The sequence below is a fragment of the Lineus longissimus genome, chromosome 10 (genome assembly GCF_910592395.1).
Source record: "Lineus longissimus chromosome 10, tnLinLong1.2, whole genome shotgun sequence".
NCBI classification, from domain to species: Eukaryota; Metazoa; Nemertea; class Pilidiophora; order Heteronemertea; family Lineidae; genus Lineus; species Lineus longissimus.
The window spans coordinates 3762571-3786719 of NC_088317.1; the positions used below are offsets into that span (position 1 = coordinate 3762571).

The following is a 24149-nucleotide window of genomic DNA, read 5'->3' on the forward strand; positions in this document are numbered from 1 at the left end:
CGCGCGACAGGTAGAAGTCATGTTATCAGTATCTTATCAATTTGGGCCACACAGTATTATGCTGAACGCCTGGTCACTATATACTTCATATCAAATCTGGGGCACTTTAGAAGAGTAAATACATGTAACCGTTGCCAAGTCAACCGATGTCCGAGTTTTTGGCGCCTTATTTTGGTCATCAACTGGCCAGGGGCGCACCGCTCTACCAAAGGTTGAAATATCGTTCCTGTGAGTAGTGTTGAAAGGGATACGCTGTACGTAGCCAAACTACTGGTGGTACAGGAAAATAGAAATGCAGTTATACACAATGCTGTAGTGAAGTTATCATGTATACGCATTTGCTGAAGCTTGGTACAATAATATATTTAGAGAATATGTATATCCATACCTGTCTTCACAACGGCAATGCTAACATTTGTATTCATACATATGTATTGACGAAATTAGAAACTCAGATTCAATTACAAATTTCAAGAATATCCGGCTGGGTGTAGGATTCTTTGCGAAATTGTTCGTCATTTCGTCCGCTATATACATATGTACATGTATATATTTTCTATAGTTTTAGCACGCACAACTTCTGAAACCTTTCGCGCCTCCCGAGTGCACATAGAGGTCGGATTCAACGTCGATACTGAGCGCGACGCTATTGTCATTGCAGTTTCGTCGTAGGCCTACATGTAGAGAACGACTCGATGACGTCATAATAATTCCATATCCATTGGTCCTAATTAAGGGTTGTATATCTGAAACTTCAGGACACGACCCTTTGGAAAGCACGTTCCACACCGGCCGTTACACCTGTTGGTCGCCCTCTGGTTATTGGAATTGGCAATGATCGGATTGGATGTCGTCATCTTAGGCTTATGACCATCTTTCTCCCAAGTTGTCTGAAAAAATGGACAATACGAGAATAAAACTTAAAGCAAGATGTGCAAGTAAAGGTATGGTGGCTGGGAAAGGGCATCATATGATTTTTTTTTAAACATGAAAAAAATTTTCAGGAAATATCTCGCTCGATGGACTTATTATCTCGATCGCTCGAGATAAAAAAAACTCGATCACCCGAGATAATAAGTCTATCGATCGAGATATTTCCTGAAAAAGAAATTTTCATGTTGAAAAAAAATTATCTGATGTCCTTTCCCAGCCACCGTATAACGGCCAGGGCACGGTTGTTCAAAAGCACAAGGGTCACGTTGTTATACCTAGCGGTTATCACTTTCCGTTAAGCTTATCAAGATTTTCAACGGCGCCGTTAAGCTAACGTGGTTTTGAACAACTCAGCCCTGATGACACCAAGAGCTATTTTCGCCACGGTAAAATGCCACTTGACTCCAGCAGTTATTTGTCTCTGACCTGGAAATCGTTTTCGGTCCCAAATGTATTGAAAAAAGAGACTTTGAAGAAATTGGCCTAATAATTTGTGCACAGCTGCCCAAGACACCTAGAAAACATTTCGTGTGGGTCACTTAAAAAAGGTGCAAAAGTATTGTAGCCTATTCAGCAGAACCGTTACCCCTGCTTTGATTTGAAACTTTGTCCCTCTCAAGTCGATTTCGAAGCCGCCCCCTGCACCTGACTTGGTGCAGCCTCCGCCCCACCCGTACTTGTGCTTGCTTTGGCCAATGTTTCCGTATAGGGAAGTAAAGGTGTAGTCACCGACTACCACGGTTAGATCCTGAAACGAAAGTGATTCTGTTTACCAAATAAGAAATTAGTGATATGATTCTAAAAGGTTTTAATCTTTTTAAATTTTCTGTGGTAAAATTGATGATGAAAATCGTTGACGATGACCATTGGACGAATGGGCATGTTTTCAGAGCATCGAATGAGAGTAATTTTTGTACTTTTGAGACATGATTTTTTGCGGTTGGTAGTCTGTCACTCAAAATCCTAGGCCTACATTTGATGCCAATTCATGGAAGCCTTTGACATTGTACCAGAGTATTCATTTTCAAACTGTTCAGAATACATTGTATATCATCGTACCGTTATCGGGGTCGTAACCCCATTGTCTATTCGAATTGAACGATCGACCATGTGCATGATACCAGGCTAAAATTTTTAAAAAACCACCAGGTCTTATAATAGATAGGTGAAACTAGACTTTTTATGTCAAACCTACGTTTGTACGAATCCGAACTTTTGTAAATTTAGTTCCTCCTCTGTCCGCTTTCAACAATTTTCCTGGAAACTCGTTTCTGTTAAGGTTATTGGCTGGCAGATTAATAAACTCTTTGTAACCGGTTGGTGTGCTGCCACTCTTGCAGTACATTGTGACAGGGATGGTCTTAGGTGTCCCCGGGTAGAGAGCGTAGTTCCCGTCCGGCAGGGTGTCCAGTTCGTTCTGGAATTTGTATTCACCGCAGCATTGGGGCTTGCCTAAAACGGTTCACAGATGGAAATTAGCAATAAGGCCCTTTACACGGGACAAAGACTGACCCGCCCATATCTGATCATATTTGAATGCGTTTACACGGCAGACCAATCCAAGCTGATCCAGATCCATCTAGATCGGTCTGGTCCCGTGTAAACCCCCCTAGTGATTAAGGGGCTGTAGCAATATTAAAGTGAACGTTTGGGTGGAGGGGGTCAGGGAGTCATAACATTTTTGCTGGTTTTTTCTCTCAAAAAAGCCTTAAAAAATAAAAAATAATTTTTTTTTTTTTGGTGGGGTATATATTGATGACCCTTCCTGAAACGTTTTCTAGCCCTCAAAATGCCTATATCTGCTCCTAAATTCCTTTCGGACACCCTGTTTAACCACTTGCCCTCATGCAGATTTGGATCCCGCCTTGAAGCAGGCCTATATCCCAACGTGCCAAAAGTCAAGGATATGCAGCACTAATAAGGCTATAGAAAGTGAAGCCAAAAATCATATTTTTTTAGTTTCTGAGTTGGGAGGGGGTTGGGGGTTGGGGGAGAAACTAAAATATCATGTTTCTATTGGCCTCGCTTTAATTTTGCTACATCGCCTGATTGTTGTCCGTATTCACAAAAGTCACGTTATCCCTAAACGGTTACGTTAAGTATCATTAAGGACGTTATCTCTTTCAGTTAAACCAATTAAAATGTTCACGTTAAGACTAAACGTCTTTATTAAAGCTAACGTTGTTTTGAACAACCCAGCCCTGATGACTGGATGTGGATGTTTAGTAATGGTCATCAGTATACGATGTAGGTCAAAGGCTCCAGTCCACCTTTAAAATGTAGCTGGACATTCACACCGTGTCTACCTTAGGTAACTGACAGTTCCCCCTTCCTAAAAACACTTTACTTATAGTCTGAATCGTAAGTTAGGTAACTCACAGTTCCCCGTTTCTTAAAACACTTTACTTACAGTCTGAATCGTAAGTTAGGTAACTCACAGTTCCCCGTTTCTTAAAACACTTAACTTACAGTCTGAATCGTAAGTTGGGTAACTCACAGTTCCCCGTTCCTAAAAACACTTAACTTACAGTCTGAATCGTAAGTTAGGTAACTCACAGTTCCCCGTTCCTAAAAACACTTTACTTACAGTCTGAATCGTAAGTTAGGTAACTCACAGTTCCCCGTTCCTAAAAACACTTAACTTACAGTCTGAATCGTAAGTTAGGTAACTCACAGTTCCCCCTTCCTAAAAACACTTAACTTACAGTCTGAATCGTAAGTTAGGTAACTCACAGTTCCCCCTTCCTTAAAACAATCAACTTACAGTCTGAATCGTAAGTTAGGTAACTCACAGTTCCCCCTTCCTTAAAACACTTAACTTACAGTCTGAATCGTAAGTTAGACGCCAGCAGTTTCCTTTTAACACTTACCATCTGAATTGTAATTAATATAACTCACAGTTCCCGTCCTGTTCTTCAGGTAATATGATTTCACACAAAGGTTAAACGTGTAACTTGATAATTGACATTTTCCGTTAGCCTCGACATAATTGAAAGACTTGCATTCGGAATGTTTCTGACATTGTAGTCCACAAATGATTGGGTCGGCAAAGAAGGATTCGTCCAAATATATTCCTGGTATATACTCCCCCTTTACGATAATGTAGTGAGTTATCCTCATGGCAAGGCTGATTTCGGATAAAACTGTGGTTTTGACAAGTGTAAAAAGTATCATGAAGATAAAAAAGAGATTTTCTGCCATTTTTATGAGTTGGTCGAATAGAAAAAGTCGCCTGTGCTCGATGCTGTATCACGCTTTCAAGTGTTGGCAATAAGCCACAGGTGTAGCCAAGGTATTGGGGACTCGACAACGTCAGAATTCTGTATTTTTTCATATTTCAGTTAAGTACTGAAACTCAACCAGCACATACAAAACTGCCACAGTTACAAGTATCATTCCATTTGTTTCGGTTTAACACAAATTGCATGGAAGTTGATTTAATGACCAATCGTTCCTCTTGTCATTACTTAGGCTAAAGGAACAGTCTAAAAAATACCGTGTCCGATGGAGTTGACTTTACCGTTAGTTATAGGAAGGTGGATGTGTACCCAATTTAATTATGGGTCACATACATGTACATCATTTCAGTTAGTCTTTATAAAATTGCCTTCGTATGTTCTTAATTAATACAATTATTACACTATCAGACCGCCTTTGCCTTTATCACAATAACAGTCCAATAAAATGAAGTGCGTTTTTATCACTTTTGAACATGGAAAAAAGCCAAGTTTGACAAAAAATTATTTGTGTATGTGTGTTGAAACCATTGCGTTTCCGTATATCGCCTACAGAACAACGTAAACCCGGTGAAGATGTTTCAAAAGTCCCACAGAATAGCATGTCCGGGGAACAAAGGATTCGATTTGACACTTTAATTTATGAGCTATCGACGGTCATGGCATTAAAATAGGGCCGGTGTGCAAGGGATAGTAGTCCTAGGGCTGATAGTCCGTGTAACAATAGCCCGCATTGCTAAATGTTTTGGTTAGGGTTAGCGGTACAATAGATCATGCTGCTTAATTGATCAAATACAATGCTACCGGACTATGACTCCAGGGGGACTATATCCGCTGTCACACCGGACACCTTTTTTATATCTGCACTGGCCAGAGGATATAGAATGGTTTCACCCGACGTCATCACCTGCCATGCTGGATGGACAGACAAAAGAAAGCAAGTCTAAATGACTACATCCTGACATAACCAGTGGTTTTAAATAAACTCCGCCTCTCGATATTTCAATACGAGGAAGGAGTACCAAAAACCCGATCTCAGGATGGAATGACCATGACAGCATTGGATTCAGTTAAGTCAGGCTACGACAATTCATTGTTCTGCCCTGGAACATGGCTGACTTTGAAAGTACACTGGTCCTTACATGGTCCTCACTCATGTCACTGTCGGGTATTGTGTTCCTGTCCCGTTTGTCGCACACGTGGATGGTCCACTACATTTCAATAATGCAAATTATCAAGTGTTGGCTCTCTCAGTGTAACATAAAATATTTAGTGCGAGGATGTACGTTGGCAAATGAACATTACACAGCACGAAATTTAGGTTAGCTGTAAAAAAATTATACCGCGCCAACAGCGAGAGGATGGAAACAAAAACTATTTTCACAATTCGAGTGTGCCCTCAATGATAGATAAATAATACATTAAACATGGATACGGCCACTCCAGGATATCACTCATCAGACAACTATGACAATTACAAAGCTCATTATTTATGTAGCGCATCCCGGCCAGAAAATTCTTTTCAAAGCGCTTGTAACCTGGAGTGTTCTTAAAACGACAGCTTTCCAAATTGTTCAATGCGCTTGTCAAACGTGTCCTCGGACCATGTTTCCTGTGGGAGTCCCGGGAGACTATTCCACAGCTTGGCTACTGAGGCAGAAAAAAGCTCACGGTCACAGCTCCTGCTCTTACTTCACAGAGTTTTCCCCATTCTCCGAAGCAGCGATAATATTCTAGCAAAAGGTTTTTCGGCAAACGATAATGTGCACCCTTTAGAATATCAAAAACCATTATGCTTTTTTCATTTTCCGAAAACCTTTACCGGTCCTCAAGCGTTTGGCTGTAGGTCCTGCTCGCGTTGAAAGTGGAGCTTCTGCTTAACTTGCCATCCTTCAGGCAACGGAACATCTGGAGAACCTCGCGCCGAAACTGCGTCCCACTCACGCAGTAGAGTAGAAAATTGATTGTATTGTTAATGTAAGCAATCAAGTTTGTAACCGCATAGAGAAGATTAATTTCAACTGACATTTGCCAGGTTGTTATCGAGAGCTGGCCTTGAACAATAAAAAACACGGAACTTGGCAAGGTCAATAAAATAAATAGGACACTGACAGTGGTGAGCATGTAGGTCATGCTCGTCAACTGCGAAGTATGGCCATCTTTCTTTCCGCCTGGATTCTGCATTTTCTTGCGTACGAGTTGACCTCTGATGACCTTGTAGAGAATCGAACAGTTGCAGAAACAAATGACGAAGAAAGGCAGCAAGCAATAGGCTAAAAGATCAATCCAGTACCATATCTTCTTCCAGAATACACCATAATCTTCGGTATCAGGCGTGCATTGACCGTTGGCGTTCAGCCGTTTAAAGTACAATATGTGCGAGTTCAGGCCAAATAGAAATATGAATATTATAGTGAGGACGACACACGTCCATTTCTTTGTGCATATTGTCCTCGCCTTCAACGGATAGGTGACGGAGATCCAACGTTCGACCGTCAGCAACGCGACAAGCCAGCTGGCGTAGTGAAGCAAAAAGTACACAGAGAAGACATGTACTGGACATGATATTGGGGTCAAGGTCCGGAGGTCAAGGTCAAACATTTCTCTGATCCATTGCCGAAGCAGTGCGGTCAATAGTACGGCGGTGTCGGCGAGGGCAAGGACGATCAGCAAAGTTCTGGTCGATGATTTCCCAAACTTTCGTCGGAGGAGGACGAGTATGGTTAACGCATTGAAAATAGTCCCAAATATGATCAAACACGGAGACATGTATTTCCAGAGTTGTCGTTGGAGTCGATATTGCCAAAACTGATTCAAGAATTCTTCAGGAGTTAGCAGAATTCGGGCTTTTTGAGTTGTTCTTGAGGCGTTTTCTGCGGTGGTGTCATCAGACGTGAACATGCTCGATTCCTCCGTTATATTTGACATTTCATACGCATTCGTCATCCTTATGTTGTTGTTTGATCGACAACTTCATGTACAAAGTCACACGTCCTCGGTATGTTACTGGATATTTTGAGAAAACAGTGGCTAAATACATGAATCCTTAACTGAAATAAAAAAATCATCCTAAATCGGTACTTGTCGTCAACTACGTCTTGGCGAATCAAGTTTTAGGCCTTCGAGAAACAGTTAACAGAGTCCAGATATCCTCTGCGTATAGCAGGGTGCTGTGTCCTATCAAAAGGTCGCTGTTCCTTGAAACTTTCCAGTATGCCGAACAGCCAGTATGGTATGAAATAGAGCCTCCCGCTCACGGGACAGGTTCAAGACCTGTCGACAAGATCTGTCGAATGAAGTCACACTCTGGCTCCTCCGATTCAGCAAAGTTATTGTGTGACCTGGACCAGCATATAGCTAATGAATTTCAACCAAGGGCGTTATGAAATCCCTCTACAAAATTGCTTGTCCATTCAGCATCCGTCGAACCATTATTGGTCGGTTGCAGGAGAGCCACGAAATGATTTCTTGTTTAGCTCTCGCAGCTAGAACCGGTTATGACACGGTGACTAATTTGCTAATGGTGTCTCCTTTGATATCTAAAATCGTATCGTCATTCCTGAGCATATTTGCACCCCGTTTCCCTTTGTATTACAATCATGGCGGTAAAGCAACCCGCGAGTATACATCGGAGTGAGTTCGGACAGGCACTAGGACCATAAGTGGGCGTGTGTAAAGCAGGCAAAAAACGAAACATATCCTGAATGATATAGATAGAACGGCATCTTGACCAACAAAGTTTTTAGATCCAATCTTTTATGTTCAGATTGACCTACATTGTTAGAGACTAACGCCAACGTTAGCCCAATTACATACAAGCGGTATCTCCTTCAGCAACGTTACTTCTAATGCCGATTGAGCAGCCGGAACATGGTTCTGTCACTGGGCTCCGTTTCTGTTTCTGGTGCAATGTTGTTTCTTGTTTTACAGACGGCCTATTAGTGTCTGTATGTAAACACTTGCGCATTAACTGATTAAGGTGGGTGAAGATAAATGAGATATGACATTGACAGTGCAAACAAAAGGTAACGGCACAGAGATATTATGTACCGAGGTGAAATAAATTCGATAAAAGCGATATGCCGCTTTTGTCCGCTACCCCTGGAGAATGAGCAGTTTACCTTTGTCACTTTGTAACATTAGGTTGAATCCTTTATTCGCCGCATAACGTGAGTGAGTATGTTGAATTGGAGCCCGGGTAGTTTTAAGCCTAATAACTCAAACAATCATCAGATATGTGATTGAATTCAATATCGTACTAGGCTACGGCGTGCAATGTGGACATTTGTCAGCTTAGCATGGATCTAGAACGTTGAAAGGCTCGAAGTCGGTCCACGCTTTCCGATCACCCACTTCCGGACCCATGCCATAGGCTTGCAACGGTGAACTTTCCCTAAACGCTTCTGTCTGGCATGTGGCGAGGTGACCCGCATGAGTAGGTTTTCTTTGCTACGCTTTTTGCGTCGCAGGAGGCGTTCAGGGTCGAGTGCTCGAGATAGAAGTCAAGCGCTCGAGATCAAAATGTCTTTTATATCGAGACGACACCAACAGGAAAAAAAACAATCAAGGTCGGTTCCCCTGGAAAAAAATCCTATGTCATTCCCTATCTGTATGGTATTCATGTTAAGGTATGGTACTGTAGAGACCCAATACAGTACGATCATATTACGCCAGTCCTCCGGTCTCATGTTTATTTCAAAGTCTTGCTGCATTGCTATAGGCTGTTCATGTGTCGGCACCTGGTTACCTTCAGCTTCCACTCGCCGTATCTGCTCACCGTACGAGGTAATCTGCTCCTAGCTTCAAGCTTTCACCAAAGCGCACAAAGACCTCGTTTGGGGACAGAAGTTTTTCGGCGAGTGGTCCCTTCCTTTGGAACCAGCTACCGGCCCATATCAGGCTGGCAGATAGCATAATTTCATTCAAGCGGTCACTAAAGACGTGGCTGTTTAAGAGACATTTTGAGGGGTGGGCGCCTTGATCACGTTTACACGCTATCCTGCTATAAATTCACTTTGATCATTCTGATGATTGATCTCAAATTTCTCCGCATCCCGCTATCGCATTTGCTGTAAGTGCAATTAGGAAAATTGCAACTGTTTAGAAAATTGCTTTGGGTTGAACAATGGAAGGGGACATCATGCTGTGACAGTACGCACTTATCATGTTACAAACTGCTTACAAAACAAAACAAATATGGGTAGAGATTATTATTAAAATGGAGAACGGTCACCTATATATTGAAAATCCAACAAGTGGACCAGCGATAACCGAAAGAACATGAGAAGCTGAGCAAATTGACATGGTTGAGGGTAATTGAGGGTACAAAACAGGTAAATATGCTCTAAATGGCGGCCATGGCCGTCTCGATCTGACATGATAAGCGCCACCGGCAGCAGGGATGCAGCCACTCAGAATAGTTGAAATTCGAATCGAGGGGATAATGGAGCTCCGAACCTGATACGTTGTCGAGTGTAACTATGTTGATCTGCGGCAGCCTGAAGAGGAAATTCAGTTAGAGCTACGGGAGAAGACTGCCAGGAAGACCGGGTGGATTCGAGCAGTTGACCGAAAGCATCGACCTGCTAGTCATGAATTTGAGATGCATAAGAGCTTCATCCCGGCTGCAATATCAATTGCGCCAGTTATGATGACAGCGGTGTGATGAATTTTGATATTCACCGACAAAAGCGCGTACCACCAAGTATCAAGTCCTATCCGTGATAATGTTAAGCCTTCACGGAGTCGTAAACTTCGTCAAATCCGGCGTGTCATTATTTAAATCAAATCGTGTTTCGTGTCACTCTCGCGATGATGAATTTTAATCGACGGCATTTTCTAAAAGGAGGATTTCTTATTATGATGGTGGAAGGACGAGTGGGCAACGTGAAAATCATCAAGTTTGACCAATGTGCTGTAATTCTTTTCATAACCCCCGCTTATGCCAGGCTCCATCATTAATCAAATGATTGCGTGCAGCGAGGATCCACCGTTGTGAGTTGAAATACGGGCAGGCGGTCGGGGGCGATCAAACAAGAAACTCCGCAGAGAAGTTACACTACAGGGTAATTTGCAGATGATCAAAGTTCGACAATACAAAATGTAGAATGATCGCTCATCGAGTCCTCCCTGCTGCAAAATTTGGTAATTTAGGTGGTCGATCACAGACAAAGCAACAATCCAATCTCATGTCAGGAATTGATGAAGATGTTAATGGCTGCACACGAGACTGATTTAGAGCATCTGATTGGAGTGCTACAAAATTCTGCACTCTTTCAAATCGAGGGATGGTATGTTATAGAGATATCATGGCGTAGAAATTGTGCCGGGTATATATTTAATACTGTTCTTTTCAAGTTAACTGCTGTGCTGTGAAAGCCATGCAGACTACCGCGTACAACGAATGGCCAGGGGCGAACGGCACCCATGAAATTCTCTCGCCCGCAGAAATGAACGTGGACGAAACCTTAGCAGCGACACCGCAGATCATCTACCTCACCCTCAATCAATTCCTGCTCCTCTTCTGGGAGTTTCGACTTCAGTTACTCCTCTGGAAATACGTATCACCGGTCCTAATTTTTCTCGGGACAGTCTTAAACGGTTTGACAGTAATCGTCCTGCTGCGACGAAAGTTCGGTAAATCCTCGACAAGGATGCTGTTGATTGTCTTAGCCTTGGCGGATACTGCTGTTTTATGGACGGGGCTTTTGCGACAATGGGTAAAAAGTCTATTTGAACTGGACCTCAGGTGTTTGATGCCTGTATCCTGTCCTGTGCATACTTTCTCCACGTACCTTTTCCTTCACTTCGCGAGCTGGCTTGTCGCCTTGTTGACCTTAGAACGATGGATCTCCGTCACCTTTCCCTTGAAGGCAAGAGTCATCTGTACGAGAAAATGGACAAGTGTTGTTCTGGTTATTCTATTCCTATTTCTTTTTGCACTTAATTCTCACATCCTTTTCTTTACCAAAATAAAACAAATTGATAATAAGCTGTCCTGCACACATTCAACAGAAGTTTATGGCGATTTCTGGAAACGTGTATGGTACTGGTTCGATTTACTCTCCTACTCTTGTCTCCCTTTCCTCGCTATAGCTTTCTGTAATTGGTCCATTTTATACAAGGTCATCAGAGGTCAAATCAAGCGCAATAAACTTCAGAACCCGGGAGGAAATAAAAATGGCCACTCACGGCAGTTGACAAGCATGACATACATGCTGACTACAGTTAGTATTATGTTCATTTTATTGACCTTGCCAGCTTCTATATTTTTCATAATTCAAGATCACGTGGAAATTATTACCTGGCAACAGAATGTCGAACTGAGGCTAATATATGCCATAACAAACTTACTTGGCTACGTTAATAATACAATAAATTTTCTTCTCTATTGCGTGAGCGGCACACAATTTCGACGAGAGGTATTCCGAATGATCTGTGGGATGAGGCGTGCCGAACACGGCAGAAGTTCTGTACATAATCCCAGCCAGACTTACACACAGACACTTGAGGACTAGAGGTCATTTAAGACTAAGTTATATGATACGGCCCGTTTGCGAGTGAGTCCTACTAGCCCCTTTTAGTCTAGACTGGCCTGGCCCGTCCCACTACAAGAGTCAGCTCATTTCGTCAGCCTCGGCGGACTACGCGGTGCCTGGCCTTGGCCAGTGTGTCCAGCGCTACCACTGTGGCTATCGACAAACCAGGACAGAACAAGATCACACCGGCGCAGAATACGCTGCTGATGCAACCATGCAGTCTAATGTTGGTGGTCAATCCTAACACTATAGCGATAATCATAATTACTTCGTTGAGTTATCGCCTGTGTTACGATGTCATCAATGTTTGTCACCCATTCTCCGAGTAGACTTAATATTCAAGCGAATTCTCCCTGCCAGTATAGCTTCAATTCGTAAAGTCATCACAGCTTAACTAAGCTTTCTAGTGACTGAAAGTAGGCTAGTCTCGGTGATAGATTCGCACTTCCATTTGTAAAGTCATCACAGCTTAACTAAGCTTTCTAGTGACTGAAAGTAGGCTAGTCTCGGTGATAGATTCGCACTTCCATTTGTAAAGTCATCACAGCTTAGCTTAACTAAGCTTTCTAGTGACTGAAAGTAAGCTAGTCTCGGTGATAGATTCGCACTTGCTTTAGGAGTAAAATTACAAAATATGTCTAACGTACTATTTTAACAATGTAACAACTTTTCGCCTGCCGAGACATGTAAGAAGCCCTATAGTTATTAGCCATGGCCTTGGCTTTCCAAATGCTATAATGGCATTTTTGCGTTTTTTACCAAACGGAAAAATTGCACGTGACCACCTAGTTGTATGAGCATTCTCGATTTGAAATCATGGCAACAATCACGGGACATAAAATAATGAACAATTACAAGACCCATTCATGTGTTTCATAATAGCAAAATCGTCCTCACATTGTCAACAAATATCATTATTGATCAGAAGCAATGATAAACAATGAAGGACAGAGCAAGTTCTTTTTAATCATCATTATTCAAGTAGCCTGAGAAGTAACAATAGAATCGTAGAAGTCAATGACGACAGAGTATGTAGTAATTATCCTTGTGGCCCAATATAAACTCCCATTCCATAGTATCCTATATCACATTTTCTGATTCTTGATGAAAACTAATATCTACTGGATGACTGTAACAATGGGCCAAGAGAAACGATTAAACCGATGAAGAGGAGCGATGCCTGGTGATTTAGGAGGTCACGGGGTGCCGGTCGGGTAGCGAATTTTTTTTCTTGAACCTTTCGGGCAGTACATTGTACATTTGTACACAGCAGATATGCTTATTACCTCAGAAATCGAACCCTTAAAAGGGCCTTATGGTCCCAAAGTAGGGGTCAAAAAGTTGATGTCATCGAATCATGTCAACACGGGTATCAAAATGAAGGTCCTTGAGGTAACTTTAGCATGGCATAGTTTTTGGCCTCTTTGACGAACCCTGGGACCCTTCAGAGTGGACCAAAATGGCAAAGGTGGCTCCTTTGACCCCCTCCGACAAGCTTCATGGGCACTACGGATGGATATAAACTTTTTTGATTGAAGGTCACTGGTGTACTGTAACCAAGTGCATCCCGTTACTTTTTAAATTAGTTTTCATTAGGGAGTAAATCTTAGCCCAACAACGAGTATAACCAATAAGATGCTTGACGAAACAAGCACGATATTGCTGAATGACGTGTTGATTTGACGCGGACGACGGGATAAAAAAGCAGAAATCAGTGAGTTATTGACCTGCGACAGGCGTTGCTATGTTGATAACCAGTGCCAAGGAGTTCATTTATAATCGAAGTTTGGACAGGCAGGAATCAAAGAAGTGATGTTTATTGAGTATTAGCTCAGTAAACTTAGAATACGATTTTCTGATCGGGGACTTAAGTGCGATTTGTGTGCCTTTTGTTGGCCGTGTTTATAACTCGTATCTTATCTTGTGTCATCAAAATGGAGGAACGCAACACGCCAACGCTTGAGGGTGCTTCCGCTACTAATCACTCGGAATGGCCAGGTTCTGATCTGATCGACTCCACCACATCGTGGAAGCGGCTTCTCGAGCACGCCCTGTGGGTCCACGTCCCCCCAGTGCTAATCGTCTCGGGAACTATTCTCAATGCAATAACTATTACAGTTCTTCTAAGTCGGAAATTTGGCAAGGCTTCGACGAGGATTTTACTCATCGGGCTGGCGCTAACTGATACGGCTGTCTTATGGACAGGGCTCCTACGTATCTGGCTGGTCGATTACTTTGATGTGGATGTAAGACTTCTGTCCTACATATCATGTCCACTGCACACTTTCTTAACGTACTTCTTAATTGACATGGCGAGTTGGCTTGTCATGCTGTTAACTGTGGAAAGATGGATATCTGTTGCGTTTCCGTTGAAGGCTAGGTTCATTTGCCGCAAGAAGTGGACATTTGCCACACTTTTCTGTGCCTTTGCCTGTCTCTTCATGTTGAACTCTCACATGCTCTTTTTATTCCGACTAAATGCAGAAGGGGATGAATGCGGTGAAACGACAACGGCCTATCTTGACTTCTGTTCCGATGTTTTTCCATGGATTGACTTAATAACTTATTCAGGTATACCTTTACTTGTCATAACAGTCTGCAACTGCTCCATTCTATACAAGCTCATCCAATGTCAAAACAAGAGAAAGACACTCCAAAATCCGGGGAAGAATCCAGATGGTTGGACAGCGCATGCGCAGATGACGAGCATGACGTATATGTTGACTGCCGTCAGTGTCACTTTTCTCTTACTGACCTTACCCGCAGCAATCTACTTCATCGTGAACAGCTCCATGCCTGATGAGGATATTCCTGTGAATGTAAATGAAGATTTAGATGTGGCCTTCGCGGTCACGTATTTATCTAGTTACGTGAACAACACAATCAATTTCCTTCTCTACTGTCTTAGCGGCACGCAGTTTCGTCGCGAGGTTTACAGAATGTTCCGGGGTGTCATCATCAAGGGCGAGACGAGCCGAAGTATACGGTAGAGCGGCATCAATTCCATGCGGAATATCAGTCCTAAAGTCTCCTCCTCTCACGACGGTGGATCGGCATGCATCGATTCCTTCAGCGCAGACATCAAATGAATCGGACTATTTTGACTGCTTTCATATTTTGTAACAACCGGCCTCGCCGCCAAGCTGCTGTGGTCTCCAAACAATAACCACCGCCACAAAATGAGGCACATGGAATCATACACTGTTAACAGCGCTACACTGCAACGGAGTTGTTCTAAAATCGTATCAACATCGGTCAACTTTATCATTGCCAGGCAAATCCCCTTGAGCATTATTCCCATGCCGTTGTTTCAATATTTGAAATCGTCACGAGGTTGAGTGGGTCATTGATTATAAGGCCGCATTGTTTTTCTTTGATAATTGCATATGCAAGATCCATGCCAATCAGAGGATGTGTCCTGGTAACGACAGAACCAAATCCAATATTGCGGCCCGTAATTGAGTTTCGTTATTTTCTAGGAAGTGACTATTTGGCAAGCCCGGCTTACCAAACAGCGACTTTTTCTTGTCCTGAAGAGAGCCGAACTCATTAATATTAAAGTAAAGTCTCCAGCTCGCCAAACAGGGTAGATTTTTTACCTGTTTGGCAAGCCCGGCTGGCCGAACAGGGTGGCTTTTTAGTGCCGTTTGGCAAGCGGCTCTCCAAACAGGACAAAAAAAGATGCCTGTTCGGCGAGCGGCTTGCCATATAGACCCGGCCTATTTTCTATTGAGTTTGCCCAAAATAAGTTTTGCACCATTCTTGTTTGAGTTTGAGTATTCTCTCTTGCTTACAAGTAAGATTAGACCATAGGGATCTTGATGATATCGAGTTTCAACCACGTTACTTGTCTTAAACATTACTTTTTTGCCTTAGAAAATTGGTTCCTTTCGTTTTCTTTTGAGAGTTTTTGCTGAGTAGAAAAAAGATCGAAAGTCAGGCTGCAGGATATCGCCGTCAACCAACTGGTTATCACAGTGAAACCACAAGAATTCCACAATCTGTGGTTGGTGAAGAACTATACTTTACGCCCAGGGCCTGATAGTCTTTTGCCAGAGAGATTTGCTGTTGTGAAATAAAAATTCGCTGAGGACTGGATCGATTTGATTGGTTGAAAATTGTCGTTGACGGAACGTCATTTTCGGGCTTGCGTCCCCGACTCAGTCTTAGCGAAAAATGTATATTTCGTAAGATTTCGTGCAAGCAGATTGGATATGTGGACTAGTCTGAGTTGCAAAGCTGTGTTTGTTTCCATTGAGTTGATTCAATTCGAAACTACGGAAACGGGTCTTGAAATAGTGTAATTGATATTCACAAATCTATTAAGATTTTAATCAGGCACGCCTTCCTTGGTTATGTGTCACGTCTTAATATTGACTTATTAATGATCAAGTGCGAATTTCTTCATCGCACGCCTATACAAACTGATTGAAAAAAGTGAATAAACAGTCTGGCAAAGCACCATTCCGTCCACTTCAAACTGATTAAGGAGGGTGAATACAAATTCTGGAGAATTACGTCCACTGAACAGAGTCTTTTCTATCATGGAGCAGCCCACAACTGCTTTTCAAAGTGCGACCATTCAACCATCAAACGGGAGTACCAGAGCGGTGTTCTGGCAGACACTGGTCACGCTATCTCTCAATGAATACGTCCCCCCAGTTCTGATTATACTGGGAACAATTCTCAATGCCTTGACGATCATAGTTGTACTTGTGCGAAAATTTGGGAAGCTTTCTACGAGGACACTTCTCGTCACGCTTGCCCTAACAGACACTGCAGCGCTTTGGGCTGGACTTCTCAGAATGTGGATCTTCGTGGCTTTCGGTTTTGATATTCGACTTCTGACACCAAGATCGTGCCCTCTGCATAAATTCTGCACATACTTCTTCTTGGATCTGGCAAGTTGGAATGTGATGCTGATAACATTAGAGAGATGGATATCAGTGTCTTTTCCATTACAGGCAAAGTTAGTGTGCACTGGAAAGTGGACAAGCGTTGCTATGAGTGTTGTATTCTTCATTCTATTTGGATTGAATGCACACATTCTCTTCTTTCATCAAATACAGGACGGTGATTGCTATGAAACAACGGAGGCCTACTACAACTTTTTCATGGAGGGATTCTACTGGATCGATTTCTTCGCTTATTCAGGCATTCCTTTCCTTGTTATTGCCTCCTGCAACTGTTTGATTCTCTACGAAGTCATCCGAGGAAATATGAAACGCAAGAATCTTCAGAACACTGGGAATGCAGCTCGCCAGGCAACACAGATGACAAGTATGACTTACATGTTGATTACTGTGAGCGTCACGTTTCTGCTACTAACCTTACCAATTTCGGTTTATTTCATCGTGTTCGCGACACTGCCAGAAGTTTTGAGCGATCAGCAAGACCGCAACATGACGCTGTTCTACACCATCACAATTTTACTTAGCTACGTAAACAACACGATAAACTTTCTTCTATACTGCGTCAGTGGAACGCAGTTTCGTCACGAGGTTCATGCATTGTTCCGAGGCCTGAAGCCCCACCTGAAACGTAATCAGGATACTCTGGGTAGCCAAACGTTGTCCCTGTATAGTAACAGTCGAACATCGGTTACTCAAATATCGAGGAATACTTCATGATCAGTTAAACCACGGATAGGGTAGACCCCAAAAGGGCAACCTCCGGGTCAAACTACATTTTGTGTAAAGTTTCTTGGCGAACAGGAGTAGTGAACTATGACAGGCGAACAGAGAGAAAAACGGTCTTCAAATTATGGTATGATTTTTGTGCAGGTACACGTAGTTTATCAATGTTCCTCGGTCAATGCATCGGAGCTGTAATTCACTCTCAAAGTTGAAGTTCGATTTGGAGTCGTACGAAGCAACTGGAACATCCATTCAAAAACGATAAGAAATCCCTTGCAGTATTCTCTTTAGCATTGTTTGCCTTACTCAAAAAAAGGTCACATGTAATTTTCATTGCCATTCAGTCGAAGTATACTAATTATCAACTTTAAATCAAAAGTAAATTGTGCAAATTACAGCTCTTCGATACTCGCTCGAGGGCATTCCACGTTTCATGATTGTGGCATGCTCTTCGAAACATGGGTGTTTTGCAGCGACCATGTTATATGATATCGCACGAGTTCATTGATATTTCGCCGTGCTATAAAACACATTATTATGAATGGAAAGGAAATACAGAAAATCCATGAAACGCAATCAGGACTTTACGCCATGAATGCGTACCATATTGCCGGCTTTTTGATATTAGTCCGTGTACATGAAGTTACCATAGAGGTTAGCTGTAAAGTCGATCAAAGATATTCGGGTTCCTGAACCGTCGCTATCATGAGTTTTCAAGGAAGATAGTTCCTTCAGTTTTAGGCAACTCCTTCGACGCTCTCTATATATGTTGAAAAAGTTGGCAAATGAGGATTTTCTTTGAAGGTGGAGGAGGATCGCACCAGCAGCTGACGAATCGTCAAAAGTTACAACCGGGAACAACTCCCTTGCTCAGTTGTTCTACTCCTCAGTGGGATGGTGTAATCTACCCGCCGTGTATCTATGTCTGGTCTCCCGAACAAGAGTAGCTGACCACTTGAGTCGGAAAACTTATTTGTTTCCTATTCTCACGCTTGAGTCGGAAAACTCACTTTTTCCTTATTCTCAACCCAAATCATTGCAGATTACGACCCCGTCATTCCGTTCAATCCGTGAATGGCCATCAATTCGAAGTGAAAGACTAACTCGTCCACCATTTCTAATTCGACCATCAGCATGTCAGACCTTTCCAAGTTTGTTCAACGAAGGAACCCTAAGGTTGTCGTTGATCACGATTTAACCTCAAATTCAACAGGGTCAAGTATCGAGCGGTTTAAATTTTGGTGGGAGGTCCCGCCAGATTTGAATAGCTTCTGGGAGTATCACTTCTACGAGGCTCTCTGGACGTACTCTCCGCCAATTCTAATCATTGCTGGTACCATTCTAAATGCTTTAACTGTCATTGTTCTACTAAAAAGAAAATTTGGTAAATCTTCAACAAGAATCCTACTCATCGTCCTCGCTTTCGTAGACACCGGGGTTCTCTGGACGGCGCTACTGGGATATTGGATAAGGTATGCCTTTGACGTGGAGGTTCGAATCTTGTCAGAATTATCGTGTCCACTTAACTTTTTCTTCACCTATTTCTTTCTCCAATTAGCGAGTTGGAGCATCACGCTGTTGACCATAGAGAGATGGATCTCAGTTATTTTCCCCCTAAAGGCCAAGTTGATATGCACTGGTAAACGGACGGCTATAATCCTGATTCTAGTGGTAATCCTTCTCCTTTGTCTCAACGCTCACATGCTTTTCTTGTTCGGAATAAGAGACGGCGAATGTTTGCCGATGGCAGCTCCCTATATTTATTTCTGGAAATATGTTTGGACGTACATAGACCTATTGGCAAAGGCCTGCATTCCGTTCCTCGTCATCACTGTGTGCAACTGTTCCATTCTATACAAAGTCATCCGAAGTCATAACACGAGAAAGAAACTCCCGAACCTAGAGAAGAGTTCGGATGGTCAGACAGCGCATGCGCAGATGACGAGCATGACGTACATGTTGACTACTGTCAGTGTGATGTTTATTTTCCTTACGTTACCGGCATGCATTTATTATATACTCATACTCAAATTAACCTTGATTTCTTCTTGGCACAGTTTAGTAAAACTAATTTTTATTCACGCGTTCACCAACTTTATCCAGTATATCAATAATTCAATCAACTTTCTGCTATACTGCGTCAGCGGGAAGCAATTTCGAACCGAGTTATACCAGATGTTCAAAGGTACGCCGTCACGCGCCCCCAGTGCTGCGATTCGAAATAAGTGAGCTCAACCAATGACGTGCAGACACATCATCCAAAGGTATGAGAAGCGCGAGGGTTTTGATAACGCCCAAGGCGGAGGACGTCATGTTCTCGCATGTTCTCACTCTGCTCTGCGAGGGTTCCGATAGAGGCGACCCAATTTCGTCATTCTAGAATACTTCTTACACCGGCTCACCCCTGCCAGAGTTCGTGCTATAATCGGAGGCTGGGTTTTGAGGCAATCAACGTTTTTGTAATATAACTATCAAGGCGCTTGTTGACACAAAAGCAAAATGGAGGCGATGTATGTCGACGGCATGGCATGTATAAGTGTATCATGTCATACGTTGCATTTCCTCTCATCCAATCTGCGTGGTTTATCGGTAAACGTATGCTTTACGTTATCCCCTTCCATTGGGGCCTTTAAACAAAGCCCGCTCGCACAGCGGCCTAAATTCCCATTGATCTACAGTCTCATCAAAGGGTTATCAGAACAATTCTTGATGACATCGACCCCCACGAAAGAGCTTAGGACAAATAATCGTATGCTATACCTTGTTGTTCTGTAATCTTCTAGCAAGGAGGAAAAAAAGAAATATATATACACTAGCATTGTACCCGTGGCGCAGGCAGGTTCAAATGGGCTATACCTTGAATAGATTGAATTGCAATGAAAATCTAATGCAATATCAAAGGAGCAATATCGAAGAGTCAAATTCAAACAAACCATTTGTCCACAGACTCGGACCTAGCTGTGGCGTGTTGTATGCGTGCATAAAAAGTATATCAATTGGTCCGATAGAGATGATGAGGCAATGTCAATATGCCTCGTTTCTTAGTCAGCAATATGCCCCTTTTTATACGGAGAAGGAGAACCCAGATAGGCCTTCACTTGTCGGCCTCCAAATGGCTCGGACCAATTGCACTATCACTACATGTACTATAACTTTAAAATGCGTGCTCCTCCTACATGTAGCATGATCTCGGGCAAGGCACTTAGTCGACAGGCAAGCTGGAAGTTCAGCACCGTGAGCAGCTCCTTGATAAGGCCATGCCAAGTTCAGAGTGCCTCTTCAGATACATCAAGTATTGAAAGCTGTCGTGAGCACATAAACAGACCATGGTAACCTTCATTTGAAAATCCCATCATAATCAAGGGCTAGCACCGGCTAACACAGCACCCATAAACAATAGACCACCAATTTGACCCAGCTCCTTACTGCGGGAAGACTCAAGTCCAGCAACCAAAAGTACCAAAAATACATTTTTGTTTACATTTGAACTGCACACATGCGTTTGTTCACAATTTCTTTCCCCGCGAAATCTCGAAGATCAGGTGACCTGCAATCGTGGATTGAAAATAACATTAAACTTGGTTCAGCAGGTACAGGCTGTTCCAATCATCCCCCTTCAGCCAGCTGTTCAACAGGTAATATTAGCCATCCCACAGGGAGTGCAGGTATTTGATTAAGCCTCTGCATAACTAAACAGCAATGACTTGGCTTCTGTGAGTGGTAAGGAGAGTTGACAGTGTCCGATTAAAAATCCCTCATTACTGCTCCGCTGAAGTAAATTTCCGAAAATAAACATAACGTTGCATCAGGATAACATATCACCTGCAAACGTGCAAAATTTCGAGACGAATTTCGAGACGCACTACCCCCAAATGGCACTTTATCGAGCCGCCTTATAGTATTATGATATAGATGTATGATTGAGTACACGGTTTCTTTGCCGTTACCTACCTGATCAAAGATACCAGATTTCGCTTCAGGAGACAGGGGAATTCCCGTAGGGATGACGGGCCTTGTTTTACGTCGCCCAGCCGGAATGAGAAGTGAATTCAACGACGAAACATCGGCGGTAAGTCCTAACGCTTGATTTTTTTCTTCATTTATGGTAGTGGAAGGGGAAACGCTAGTGTTATGATAACGCCAACGTTATGATCTGAATTGGAGCAATAATTACGCACTTCATCGAGAGGAGGATCCGCCAGAAATAAAATGCAGATCAGGCTAAGTCCGTAAATGCGTAAGTTATTTCTACAGTGTCTTTAAAATCAATGCCCTAACTAGCTTAAAAGCACCATATGACTTTAGTTTTCGGTTTGGAAGAATATTTTTTCCAGATACTATTTTGCAACAAGTTGAAAATATCATCGTTTGTAGTGTATTCTACAAAATAATTGCCCCGAGGGGAGTCTTCGGGTTTTTACGACAGCCAATTGCGTAGCTATATATGTTGAATGTTACCGTGAACGAGAAAGATGGGGAAATCGTATGATTGCTAAATAATGATGATGACATAATCGATATACCCGTAGTCATTCCCGATGACACTTCTCCAGTGATGCGGAACTTCATCAGTAATGCTGTGTACCACACCAATGCAAGCCCGACGCCGAAAGCACGTAGAATCCAAGAGTCGGTTAGGATCTTCTTCATCAACAAAACGCGTGGACTTTTGGTATACACATTTGTGCGGTTATCATGTTCAATAAGTGAGAAGGCGCACGATCACCACCGCCAACGGGAATGCTTTTGTTTCTTTGTACCAGCAGTAGCTAGCCAGACATGTCATCCTACGGGCAGAAGGCTTCAAAACTCATGATTCTGCTTTTAGCAGGATATTTTTAGGTATTTCACAAACTTATCCTGGAAAGATTCAGACATCTCATTTCTCTTGCCCTCTCTAAGGCCCCTGATAATATGTTGTCAGTCTGAATATATATATGGAATATATATAGTGTGAAAATAGCCCGATGTGTATACCTGTTAGACAGGTTTAACAGAAAGAAGTGTACTTTAGAAGTCTAAAAACCTTTTCAAGAATCTATTGTTCCTTGCCGCTTAATACCCGTTTGCAACGGAACTGCGTAAGAATAAATTCCATCGATGAGGCCAGTTTTAGTAGTTATGATACTTCTCAACACGGGCCACTTGACAGAAGAAACCACTTCTGATTTCCCAAGTCCAACAGTGTCAACAGGAGGGCAGGGGGAGGTTGAAAGTGAAGGTCTATTAGATATGAATATTTTCTGGGAGTACCGCTTCCAGAGAATCCTTTGGGCGTATTCTCCACCCGTGTTACTCATTCTCGGTACCGTTCTTAACAGTTTAACCATCTCTGTCCTCCACAAAAGGAAATTTGGTAAATTTTCTACCAGAATTCTGCTTTCTGTTTTAGCAATAATAGACACTGTGGTCCTTTGGACGAACCTCATGCCCTTTTGGTTGACGTATGGGTTTGGGTTAAAGGTTTCTGGCTTCGAGGGATGCCGTCTTAGATTGTTCCTAGCGTATTTTGTCCTACATCTTGCAAGTTGGACTGTCATGCTTTTGACCATCGAAAGATGGATTTCTGTCACGTTTCCCCTGAAGGCTAAGTTCATCTGTACCGGTAAATGGACAAGCATTACACTGGCTGCAGTGGCTAGCATGCTGCTAGCCCTTAACGCGCACACACTCTTTATGCGAAAACGTCATGCCACGGTCTCGTGTTGGTTCGCAACGAAAGCTTACGAATATTTCTTTTTTCATATCTGGTCATGGATAGATCTAGTTATATATTCGGGTGTGCCCTTCCTTGTAATAACTGTGTGCAACTTTTCAATTCTCTACCAGGTCATTCGAGGTCAAATCAAACGAAAGAAACTTCAAAATCCGGGGCAGAGTTCAGATGGTCGGACAGCTCAATTGACGAGTATGACATACATCTTGACTACTGTCAGCATCACGTTTATAGTGCTAACATTACCAGTAAGCCTCTTTGGCCTTCTCGTCCCTCACTTGTCCCTTTCAACTTGGCATCAGATGGCAAAATATGTATTTGCTCACGCTGTCACGAATTTGATCCAATATATTAATAACACAATTAATTTTCTGCTGTACTGCGTTAGTGGGAAGCTATTTCGAACTGAGGTATACCGGATGTTCCGATGCACGCCATCCCTAGAAAAAAGAAGTCGGAGTTCTTCGTATTTACGTCGGGTTTCACATCAGGAATGAGCCAATCACGGTCGTGCATCTAGTGTAAAATGTCCAGAAGTAATGAGCCATTTGCTATTTAAAACTTTTGATGCAACCTCTGACACAGGGGTGCTGTAGTCACGGTTGGGTATAATAAACGCTGTCAAATGTTCTAAAACGACAGCGGCTATCGAGTCTAACCTTTTACCCCATAACATTTGGCGAATTGCAGTGGTATTCATTACTTTCCTCAAGCAGCAATTTGACACTTCCGGTCAGGTATTGGCCAATCAGAACACACCTGTCATGCTTGTTAGGCGCACAACGCATGGCCATTATTGAGTACAGGGTTTCTGAATGGCCGATACCGGATCGGAGGTAAAAAATCGGAGGTCATTTAAATTGCTGAGTGGGGGGAAGTCATGAATATACAGAAGGATGAAGGGTCGCCTTTGCTTTTTATCGCTGAAGTGACGGACAAGCAGTTTTTGATGAGGCAACATCGGCGGAAATCCTAACGCTTGTATTTTCTTCTTCATTTATGGTAGTGGAAGGGGAAACGCTAGTGTTATGATAACGCCAACGTTATGATCTGAATTGGAGCAATAATTACGCACTTCATCGAGAGGAGG

At 42.7% G+C, this 24149-nt stretch overlaps 3 protein-coding genes across 3 annotated transcripts; all 3 read left to right on the forward strand.

Annotated features, from left to right (window-relative positions):
- Positions 1–9439: 9439 nt before the first annotated feature.
- LOC135494717 (FMRFamide receptor-like) lies at positions 9440–13866 on the forward strand. Its single transcript, XM_064782959.1, has one exon. It carries the CDS (start codon positions 10550–10552, stop codon positions 11684–11686), a length of 1137 nt encoding a protein of 378 aa, XP_064639029.1. The 5' UTR covers positions 9440–10549; the 3' UTR covers positions 11687–13866.
- On the forward strand, positions 13642–14697 carry LOC135495043 (CX3C chemokine receptor 1-like). The gene has a single exon (XM_064783442.1). The coding sequence runs from the start codon at positions 13642–13644 to the stop codon at positions 14695–14697; it is 1056 nt and encodes a 351-aa protein (XP_064639512.1).
- A 3780-nt stretch (positions 14698–18477) lies between these two features.
- On the forward strand, positions 18478–19572 carry LOC135495044 (FMRFamide peptide receptor frpr-18-like). Its single transcript, XM_064783444.1, has one exon. It carries the CDS (start codon positions 18478–18480, stop codon positions 19570–19572), a length of 1095 nt encoding a protein of 364 aa, XP_064639514.1.
- Positions 19573–24149: the final 4577 nt, after the last annotated feature.

Coding starts and splice junctions, on each gene's coding strand:
- LOC135494717 (XM_064782959.1), top strand. CDS start 10,550: ATGCAGACTACCGCGTACAACGAATGGCCAGGGGCGAACGGCACCCAT.
- LOC135495043 (XM_064783442.1), top strand. CDS start 13,642: ATGGAGGAACGCAACACGCCAACGCTTGAGGGTGCTTCCGCTACTAAT.
- LOC135495044 (XM_064783444.1), top strand. CDS start 18,478: ATGTCAGACCTTTCCAAGTTTGTTCAACGAAGGAACCCTAAGGTTGTC.